Consider the following 11,517-nt stretch of genomic DNA (forward strand, 5'->3'; position numbering starts at 1 on the left):
GGAGCTGTCTTGTCGCCCGATTTGTTTCGATTTAGCCGAACGAGCTGCCAGACAGCTAAATTACCTGGACGTCAGAAGGCATCTTGTCACGAACACAGATAAAAGGTGGCCATGGGAGGCCTAGTGATTAGCATGTACAGTGTGATGTTGCTCTGTAAAAAGTAAATGCCTAAATTTCAGCTTTATTTTAAAGAATGGTGGGTGGGGGGGTGTACATACACTACTATTCAGAAGTTTGGTTTTTAATATTTTTTGTTATTGGAAGGTTTTTTTTGGCTTAATGCTCATCAGAGCTTCATTTGTTTGCTCAAAAATAAAGTTGAAATGGCATTATTCTGAAATATTACAATAACTATTTTCTATTTCAGTATTTTTTATAATGTTATTTATTCCTGTGATGGCAAAGCCAAATTTTCAGCATGCATTACTGCGGTCTCAAGAGATTGTCAGAAATATGTGATAAAATTATTTACATGATTTCTGTAAAGCAGAGTGGTAAGTATTTTCTCTATAATTGCTAAATCATATTGACCATATTTGCCAAGTAGATATATTTATATATTTGATGAGGAATCAATTTGACATTATTCATTCATTTATTCATCAGAAGGACTAACAATAAGTGTAAAATGTCACCCTGCATATCCATCTGAAGGATAACATCATTAAGAGAGGGATTGAAGTTTATTTTTAACATGCTTGATCATGTTTTTTTTTTTTAAGTGGTCAACCGATGCCGATATCTTGGAAAGCAGGGGGCGATAGCCGATATAAAGCCTATATAATTTTTTTAAAATTATGATTTAAGAAATTTGAAATCATTTGACAATGGTTTAAAACATAAATGTTCATTAAGGCTGGTTCACACGGCAGGATAATTAGGCCGATTTTAGCCCCGATTCACCCCTTCCGACAATCTTAAGGATGCTCCGATTATCGTAAAATAATCTGATCAGATATTCCTGCCGTGTGTGGTGTGTTAAGACTGCTCTCCTCTGCTCGGAAGGACGTCGGGACCGCTCCGATCTCAAATCGAGGATATCCAACTAGTTGGATTTATTTGGCCCGATTTCTTCTCGTGTGTGGTGTCCCCCGAGGACAAACGATCACGCAGCCTGTGGACTGTGGCGTGTAGCCAATCAGAAAGCGAGGTGACGAGGCGGTGAGAAAGTACCGGGAAACAAAATCAAAACAGCCGGCGGCATGGCGCACCAGAAAGTCCGTGGAAACGAATATACAAACGTTTATTTAAACGGTTATTAATCTGTGTAGTACGTAACAACATTTCTATGAGATAAAACAACAACCATATCATCCATATCATATCCATATCATGATGTAGCAAGTATAGTCCATGCTCGCGATGTCTCCACCTCTTTGACCATCGCCTTTTCTTGTTTTTTAACGGGTTTTTTTTCCCGTTAAAAACAAAGCACAAACTATGGCCACTGCATCCTCTTCGTCCGCCATGATTGTTTACTCTGAAGTCACGTTTGATCTCGAGGGATTTTGCGAAATTTCCCGTCTGACCTGGGAATGCTCGGGAGTCAAATCGGTTCGTGTGTGATGTGTTGATTTTGCCGTGTGGCTGCACACCACACACTGTACGGCCAAAACTGTTAGACCCGTGATTTTTTATCGCCGTGTGTGGGGTCTCTCAGGTTTGGAAAATCGGCCGACAATTTTAAAATCGTCCCGTGTGAACCAGGCATTAGCCATTCAAAGAGTTGTTTAAATGATATAAATGCATAATTGCTTAATGTAGATGACAAATGAGAAAGTATTATAATGTTTGCTTTTTTTATAACTAATAATATAAAAGCAATCGTTATAATAGTTTTTGTATTCATTAATCCTCTGTTTAACGTTCTGATTATTAAACCGACTTCTCCGTATTAGACAGAACTGTTAACAACGCAGTGAATGAGAGGGAGAATGTGAGATGTGTGTGCTCAGGCGCTGCCACATTCAACACCGTCAAAATAAAAGTCTGGCCATGAACACACTAGTTTTTCCAATATATTTACTTATTTATTTTAATTTCTGCAATGAGATTGTTCATTAAAGAGAGGGCAAAAAAAAAAACAGTTTTGAACCCAACAGTAAACTCCCTGATCATGTCTGAACCAGAGGTGGAAAGAGTACAAAAATATTCTACTCAAGTAAAAGTACCATTACATTAATGAAATTTTACTTAAGTACAAGTAAAAGTACCAGTCTAAAAATCGACTCTAGTAAAAGTAAAAAGTAGCTCATTTAAAATTTACTCAGAGTAAAAATTACTTAGTTACATTTTAACAGTGGGAGGGAGTCAAAATGGGACAGGCCAAGGGTGTTAAACTCAGTTCCTGGAGGGCCACAGTCCTGCACAGTTTAGATATAACCCTAATTAAACACACCTGATGCAGCTAATCTAATCATTTAGGTTTATTTGAAAACTACATGATATGTGTGCTGGAGCAGAGTTAGAACTAAACTCTGCAGGGCTACGGCCCTCCAGGAACTGAGTTTGACACCCCTGGGATAGGTCTATTAATCTCAAACTAGTTGTTTTTAATTAAAGGAATCAGTTATTTTGAATAATAAAACATTTGGGCTGTTACCAGGCAAATCAGTATCAACAAACTCATCTTTTAATGCAGAGGAAATGCAGAAGATTCATTGGAAGTGGCATTTAGATGTATAGGACAAGAATGCATTTAACCTGCAGTTACAAATGCATGAATAATGTTTTGATATACAAGACATAAAATGTTGAATACTCATTTGAAATGATAAGAAATTAATTATTTAAAAAAATCAAAAGATACTTTAAATGTGAAATTAAAATGGCCAGTATGTGTCAGCAAGTCACTGTTAATAAGTGAGTCATTGCGATTGAACCGAATCATTTAAACGGTTGATTCATTCAGGAACGAAACACTGTCACGTTGCTCAGAGACGCAAAACTGTGCTTTGGTGGCTGTGTTTGGAATTATTTTCTGTTGTAGAAATAGAGCTAAAAAAGGCAATATGGTGTCTAAAACGCAAGTCTCTTAATTAACTTGTTTACTGAACTGTTATATATATGTATGTATATATTCATGATGATTTTTGGAGGAAAAGATGGCATTCTTTGTGTGATTTTGATTTAATATATGAAATTATATAAATATGTGAATTTTCTGCCCCTATATCTTCAATTTTGTGATCATTCTAAATGCATTTTAGGAGACTAAATCACACAGTGAAAGAATGCACTATAAATGCGCGCGCACATCATTAAAACAAAAATAGCACACTCCTCACCACTGTCTTTTTGGCTAATTTGTGCAAAACCTCTTGCTAAAATGTCAAAGCTTCATTTTAACCACCAATGCAACGATGCAATTATTTAGCTTACCTCTACATTCTTGCGAAGGGTTGATGTCTTGTCGAGATTTTATAAGCTGCTAGTTTGGTCTTCCTAGGCAAGTACAGCTTACACTGCATAATAGAGCATACATATGGCCAGGGGTTCACTTCATTTCCTTCGAGTTCAACTTCAGAATATGACAGGGTTTTGTTTTCAGCGGTGTCTGCACCACTAACGCCTGTTTTGTCCATCTGCATCTTTCTTGTGATTTTAGCGCCAGTTTGCCCTCCTGCCCATTATTTACTGACGTAGTTTCCAGGGAGCATTTCTTTTTTTATTTTTATTTTTTTTACTCAGTAACTAATGTGTTTTAAAATGTAGCGAAGTACAATACTTCAAACAAAATATACTTAAGTAAAAGTAAAATTACAGATTTAAAAAATTACTTTAAAAAGTATTAGTACACAAAAAAGCTACTCAATTACAGTAACGCGAGTAAATGTAATTCGTTACTTTCCACCTCTGGTCTGAACATAATCTTCTTTCTGCTCATTTAGTTAAATATGAAAATAATAATAATAATAATATTAAATTAGTTATATGGAATGCAAAAAAAATTGTAATGCCATTAATGAATGACTGAATTTGTGTGTTTTGTTTTTTGAAATTGGCAGGTGGTTCACAGAGTTAGAACTGCCCAGCTCTATCTTCAGGGGTTAAACACTGAAATGGAAAAATCGGAGATGGTGTAAAAATATCTTTGCCTTGGTACTGTCATACTCATGAGTCATGACACAAGAAGCAGGCACAAAACTGCCTACCATCACAGCCTTTAGGAAATTGAATGGCCTAATAAAAGGCACATAAAATCACCGCTATATTCAGAGTGTTGTTTAATTCTGTGAATAAAATATTTATATATAAATATTCACTACCCAGCCATTCTTTAACACATCCTATGATGCTCATAAATCCAGCTTGCAACATTTCTTATTCTCATTATCATTTTCTATCCTCACTCTACTTCAATATTATGTCATACTTCAATATAATAGTATACAATAATCAAAGTCGCACAGAGGCCAATCTTATTTCTGTCTATTGAGACAGCGAGCATCCTTCTAACCATCAGGTCCCAAAGGTCGCCATCATGCTGTTATCACTAATTAGCCAATCGAATAAGAGAACCTCATCTTATTGCCAAAAATAGTCCGTCTGGAACATACTAAACTGAGAAAATGTCACTCTCTCTCATGCTGAGCAACTCCAAAATCTCTGAGATGCGCGCTTCACGGATGATTCGCGCACTGAATAGATGGATTAGGAATGATATGTTCCTCAGATCTCCTTTTTTAGTAATGCTGTCACCCTGCTTGCGTACATGCAAGTGTGTGTGAGAAGAGCGATGTATTCGTATGTGTGCATGTAGTGTATATGCTCTATGAGAACCAGGAGGCCTATTTTGTGTAACACCGAACATCCAAATCAATTAAAGTTTGGTTTTAATTTGTGTGTGATGTTTCTCCTTGGTTTGGCTGAGTGTGTGTGTGTGTGTGTGTGTGTGTGTGTTTGTCAGCATGTTGAAGTGTGGTCTTTTGTGCAGAGACATGTTTACATTCCTCAAGCTGTGAAAGACTGGTGGCGCTGCTCCCTCTTTTTTTCTCTCTCCTTTTATATTCCTCTTTTTTTTTTTTTTTTTTCCTCCTTTATCTCGCTTTTTGTGCTTGTGCTGATGGGCCGCACTGAGTCACATTCACAGGCTGCCCACTCCAGCTGTCATGATGGTAACTGACAGGGAGTTCACAGCGAGAAAAGGAGAGAAAGACGGATAGAGGCGAAGATAAACAGAGATTGAGTGGGCTGTGATTTCTTCACGTTGATTTGTAGACAGAGTAAAAGATGGATTTATGTATATGTGTGGGTGTATGTATGTGTTATGAGGAAGTGAATGCATGGACATGCAAACACTTACATGGCCTCTGGTAATTACCAATGGCTGGGAAAGGGCAAAATCCAAAACGTTCAGCTGTTAGAGCTGTTTTTTTCAAATGTGAATTCTCTCACTCACATTGTTCCAAACCAAAAAAATAAATAAAATGTGTTGAAGAATATGACAACTCTTCTCGGTATAATGAAAGCGAAGGTGGAATAATGCGGTCAAGCTCCAAAATTACAAAAAGTAAAAGTTTTCCATATGACTCATGCTCTGTATTTCTGAAGCCATAGAACAGATTTGTGTGAGGTACAAACTTAGATGTAAATAATTTAATGAAGACTGAATGTGTACATTGTATACGTATTACCATGTTGTTCATGAGAGAAGTGTCGATGCCTGATTAATGAATGATTCATTCTTTTGAATCAGATCTTTTCAGTGAATCGGTTCATAAATCAGACTGATTTGATTCTCAAGTTCAACTCACTGACTCAGTACAACAGTAAATTAAAGGGCAAGGTTATCAGACATTAATTACCTTTCTTCTCACACAAATCTATCATCTATATGACTTTCAAGATAACACAAGATATTTTATGAAACTTTTATTGTGAGTTTGTGTCTTCTACACAAAGTGCCCATTCATTGTAACCGAATGGAAAAAATACCAGTACATTCTTTGAAATGTCTTCCGAGTTCCACTTAAGAAAATCATATAGGTTTGGAATGACATTATGATAGAGGTTTAATTTCTCTGTGAATCTTTTCTTTAACCATACAAGAACGAACCTCTTATTTGTGTTTTTCTCTTGCTATCGTTGTAGATGAATATAAGATGAAGGGAGTGGAGGAAGTAAAGTACATGCAAGGAGAAGAAGACAGAGTAAACGCACGCAACCAGGAGAACTTGGTGAGATGCGCACACACCTGGGAAATTCTTCCTGTGCAGTGGTGTCCGTCATATTTTGCTTAGTATTCACACACATCGCTTGAGGCTCATATGCCTGTTGTTGGCTTATACATTGAGAGGTAAAACTAAGCATATGCAGTGCACACGTGTGCCGACATGTTTGGAATGTGGGACAGGGAAATTCTCACTCTCATGCTTAGACACTCGCATTACCATACAAATTTCTTCATGCATCTTTTTAACACTCAATAAAAAATTATGTAAATTACGGTTATGATTTGCTAATCTTTTCACCTGTTAAAAGAGTAATAATGTCGCTGCCAAATTGTTTAATATTGGCATTGATATGCAAATGTGGGTCATCATATGTTAATGTTATATGTATAATGTGCTCAGTTGGGTATAAAATGCTTCATTACTTTTTTATTTCATATCAAAAATACAATTATTGTCCTGTTTCTACACCTTTTTGCATCTTGGTCTCCATAAATGTTCTGCTTGTATTGTGAACGAGTCCGCGTATTACATTTCCAATAGAGCAAGTAAAATCCTTTTTCCAAGATATTGCCCCTTTAAACTGCTCGGCTTAATGAAGTTCAGTACAGGCAGAGCAGGTGTTCGGATGCCCATGTTCTGATAAGGGGGGTGAGAGGAGAATAGAGATGCAGTGAAAGCGAGGGCAGCCCTCTCTCTCGCTGTCTCTCAGCAGGGCAGCGTTCTCATTAGCAGTGGCCAGAGGAAGGTCACTCCCAGGGCCTCTGTATCACGCTGTGTTCCAGGCAGAGAAGCTGGTTCTGGCCCACGTCCAGAACCTGACAGGGCCTCTGCACCAGAGGGCCACCAGGGACTGTCGGCGGAGGCTGAATTTGGCTTTGTTTTGAACAGTAGTAAATGAAAACGTGCTTATTCTGGGTGTGTTTGCAGGAGAAGAGCTCGACGCAGCACAGGACCAAACAGCACAAAGAGGTGCCTGGGCCCAGTGCCAACAAGACGAAGTGAGTGGGTTTATATATGCGTCTTTCTGTTTATGGTGTGCGTGTGTTTCTGTTTGTTTTGTGTGTGTGGGTGAGGGCTTTAAAGTTCTTGCTCTGTTGAAAACGTGTCAGAAGTCTGTAAATCGTGTGTGGTGTGTTTTGCTTTGTGCCCTGTCTTATCCCCTCTGGATATCATTTGCATGTTCTGTTCGAGTGTAATGTGCCATATGTTTCATAACGGATTGTATGTAAACATGATTTTTCTTGCCTTCGGATGTAATTGTAAGTTTCAAAGTGTTTTAGAATAAAAGAGCTAATAATTTAGAATAATTTTTTGGTTAAAAGCCATTTAAAGGAATAGTTTCACCCTAGTAATAGTTTTATTCACCCTCATGTACTTTTAAACTATTGATGACAACTGAACTGAAAAAGAAACCTGTGATTAATACCTGTAATATAATTTTCATGAGTTAATTTAGCCACTATGATGGTGTAGTGAAAATCGCGACAGCCTAGATTCTGATTTATGTTTATATGGATAAGAGCAGCATGAACTTTCAGCAAAATATTGTTGTGCTCAATTGAAGAATGAAAAGATACAGGTCTTATAAGAAAATCAAGGAAAATGAAGTAAGAACTAAATCATATTTGGGTGATCCGTTTAGCTATTTATTAAACATTTAGCATGAGATGAAAATATGTTTCAAAACATCTTCAACTATTTATGTGTAAACTCATTTGTGATCTGTTAACCATTAATATTTTATTTGTTTATGACTTGATAAATGACTTGATAGATGATTGATGAATGGACTTTAATTTTCACTGAGCATTGAATGTTACGAACACTTTAAACAGAAAGCTAATACATATGGTGTTCAAAATGTCTGGAGGTAAAGAAATTGTGTTTGAGGGAATGTTCATTATTGTTTTATGTGTGTATCGATGGAGTAATGCTCAGTTAATGTGTGTGTGTGTGTGTGTGTGTGTGTGTGGAGGCAAGGGTTTATAGTCCCTGCTGTAATGCGTCTATAAAAATGATTCCTGCCCAGCCACTCTGGAATCCTACAGGAGCTGGTAGCTTTGTGTGTGTGTGTGAGAGAGTGTGTTTGTGTTCTTTATGCTTGTTGTAATGGAAAATTCTAGTGTATTTGTTGCTTCCCTTCTCCTACCCCCACTAACTTCCTCTCTCTCCCTCTCCATCTCTCCCTCTCTCTCTCTCTCTCTCTCTCTCAGCATACATACGTCAGAGAGTCAGCAGGAGTTCTTCAGAATGCTGGATGAGAAGATTGAGAAGGTAAGAGAGGGAGGAAAAGAAGTAAAGCAGGCAGCAGACGGGTTAGAGATTTTAAAGGGCCAGTGTACATTAAACCACCCTTCAGAGGACTGTTCGTTTATCTAGATTGTGACATTTAAAAGATTGTCTTGTCCTTCCGTCATGTGAATCGCCTGTCTGAAACTTCCTGTAGACCTCTAGAGATAAAAAATGATATATTTATGGCTCTGCTTTTTTCCCCAAGTACTTCCTTCTTTCCCTCTCCCTCTCTTATCTGCTTTCGTCTCTCTTGAGGTCTGAGATCAACTGGAATTCAATTTATTAAAACTTAACATTTTAGATTTTGTTTTAAAAAAGGTTATGTAAAGGTTGTAGTGCTTTTATACTGGAAAAAGTCTCATTTAGAAGTAGCTATCCGCATTTCATAAATGAAATCGTATCTCTTTGTTCAGAGAGTGTTGTCAATATATCTACATGGGTTTCCATAGAATCACCTGACCATCTAAATGTTTAAAGTTTAAGCATTTGCGATTGTAAGTGGCTTGAACAAGAAAAAGATGTGAAATCTTGAGTTCTGAGGGAAATAAATTGTGAGAGAAAAGGTTGCAATTACCTTTTTAATTATTATTCAGTGCCAAAAACTGGTTTCCATAAGCAATCTGTTCTCATCCATAGTTGATGTTTAATATTAATGAGGTTTAATATTAATGAGGAACAGGATTTTGGTCCAATGAGTTTTATTTGTGGTCGGAGCAACCTGGCAACCACAAAATGTATTGTTGCTTATTACTTTTGCTGCTTGTTAGGACAGAAACTCACTTTTTATTTAATCTTTCTCTCTCTCTCCATATTCTTTAGGGGCGGGACTACTGCTCAGAGGAGGAGGATGTGACATAGCAGAAAGGCGCCAGATCTTGCCAGAGATGGAAATAGAGTGTGAACTCAAAAAAATCAGTGTTTCCTATGTCTGTAACACTCTGTTGATCTGAGAGCGAATGTGCGTGCGAGTGTGTGAGAGCGTGTGCTTGTGAGAGCGAGAGAATGCAGGACTTTTCCTCATAGGCTGTTGCATCCTTGACCCTTTCTCCTCTCTTGGGGTTGCCTTGCTTGGAGATCTAGATTATTTTGGGTGAAGAAAGAACAGCTCGATTGATGTGTTAACACAGACTCACTCTGACATGAAATGAGGACCCCTGTCCCCCTCCGCTCCTCTCCTCCTACGGCCAGTATTGAAATGGCCCCCTTCCTCTGCCTAGCTATGACGATGCCATCTGAGAGAGAGAAAGAGAGATCATGTCAAGGAAAGCGAGATGAAAGGATATGGAGAGAAAAAAAGATGCCCCTCCCAGTCCTTGTTTTAAGTGGCAGGCCAGAGAAAAGTGACATATGGAGGAACAAGAAGAGAGCTTACGAACAACCTCTGGAGATAACGGGGAGTCAGTTTAAAATGGAGTGTTGTGGGTTTTTGGGGGGAGAACTGATTGAACAAGAGAGATATTTTATGAAGAGTGGCTATATGAATGAACTGGCTGATTATTTTGATATTTTGATGAGAGCGTCGTTTTTGAACATTTGAGTCTGGACACTGCCTTTTGAAGGACTTTTTAAAAATTTGTTGAGATTTAAACATTTGTTGAGATTAATTTGTTCCATAAATGTTTTCTTGTTTAGTTTTTTTGCTTATTGTATAATCATACCTCTTTAAGCTTGTGCTGTAAAGGTCAGGACTGTACGGTGACCCTATAACACACTCGCTCACACACACACACACACAGAGAAAGACTTAAAGCTAAAGTTATCACCACACCCTCTTTCCACACACAGGTTCACACTTTCATTTTGTATAGCCTGCTATTATTTGTAAAGTTTTCAGAAAATAGACAGAAATAATGTCTAGTTTAAAACTAGTTACCCACACACACATCCAAATGTATCCTTTACAGCCATCCACAAACTGGCAGTATTTCACTTAAAGATCCGTATTGACTGTTTATGCTGCCCTTTAATGCAGGTAATGGACTGTGAAGAAACTATGGCAGAGAACTGGGGTTGTCTGTTTTGTTTTGTGTGTTTCGAGGGCTGTATTTGTGTTCATCTGTGTCAGAGAACCAGGTCTTACTGTGTTAATCGTTGTCAAAGGGATGAGGTGTTTGTCTTAGGCCTGTATGCGTTTCCCACCCTGCCTTTCTTACTCAAAAGAATTCAGTAGTGTTGGCTAAAATGAATTCTCGTTGTTTCTTAAAATTCATAGATCTATTCTAGACTTAAACAGTATGAGGTGGGATATGATCACGTTATGATTACTGGATTGATTCCTTTTAAATTTTTATTTTCAATGTTTTCTTTTTATATTAAAATATAAGACACCGGAGCTGTGGTTTCTTTGTGGTGTCTCACCGATTAATTTGTGTGTGTTTGTGTGTGTAGGTACTGCTTTGCTGACATCATAAATCCTTTACAGCGTCATCTTTCCTGTTGGGGGTCTGACTCATAACGTTAAAAATACTTAATGGTTTCTAGGGTTGAATTTCAAATGCAGAAATGTGCAGATCACATTTCCACCATGGGTTTATGTCAAACCGTGCAAATGTTTAACTATATTGTTAAATAGCTGTCCAACAGCACGTCTTTTCGGAGAATCCACACAGAGACCAACGCGAAGAATGTGTGCGGTTTAATTTCACTTGAGGTTTGTCTCCACCTGCAGGTTGAAGAATGGAGTTACACTATGATAGAAATGTATAAAATGGTATATTATTAGATTAAAATATATAATTGTAAAAAATGAACGTGTATGTTTTAGATTTCATGACTGCTCACTATTTATGCTTTTCATCATTTTGATACCTTTAGTACTTCATTTGGGTTGCTAGTGCAGTGATGGACATTTCAGGGTATTTAGAATATTCGCAAAAATGTCTTGTGCAGGATAATTGGAAAAAAATGGAAATGCAGAAAATCCCACAAACTATTTTTGGAGAGGTAAAATTAAACTAAAACTTTTTTTTTTTTTAACTTCCTGTTGGATTTATGATTAGCAACATTAAGAATCCCAAAGAGATTGAGGTAAAAAGAAAAAAAGTTTGT

General features: G+C 37.4%; 1 protein-coding gene across 2 annotated transcripts in view; it reads left to right on the forward strand.

Annotated features, from left to right (window-relative positions):
- Positions 1 to 10,049, forward strand: part of LOC132097869 (uncharacterized protein C1orf21 homolog) — a 35,932-nt gene extending 25,883 nt beyond the window's left edge. For both annotated transcript variants that reach the window (XM_059503843.1, XM_059503844.1), the window contains exons 3-6: positions 6,095 to 6,180; positions 7,105 to 7,175; positions 8,391 to 8,451; positions 9,289 to 10,049. In XM_059503843.1, coding sequence (XP_059359826.1) covers positions 6,095 to 6,180; positions 7,105 to 7,175; positions 8,391 to 8,451; positions 9,289 to 9,327 — 257 coding nt within the window. In that variant the 3' untranslated portion in view covers positions 9,328 to 10,049. The remainder of the gene's footprint in view (positions 1 to 6,094; positions 6,181 to 7,104; positions 7,176 to 8,390; positions 8,452 to 9,288) is intronic.
- Positions 10,050 to 11,517: the final 1,468 nt, after the last annotated feature.

This window comes from Carassius carassius, chromosome 21, assembly GCF_963082965.1.
Source record: "Carassius carassius chromosome 21, fCarCar2.1, whole genome shotgun sequence".
NCBI classification, from domain to species: domain Eukaryota; kingdom Metazoa; phylum Chordata; class Actinopteri; order Cypriniformes; family Cyprinidae; genus Carassius; species Carassius carassius.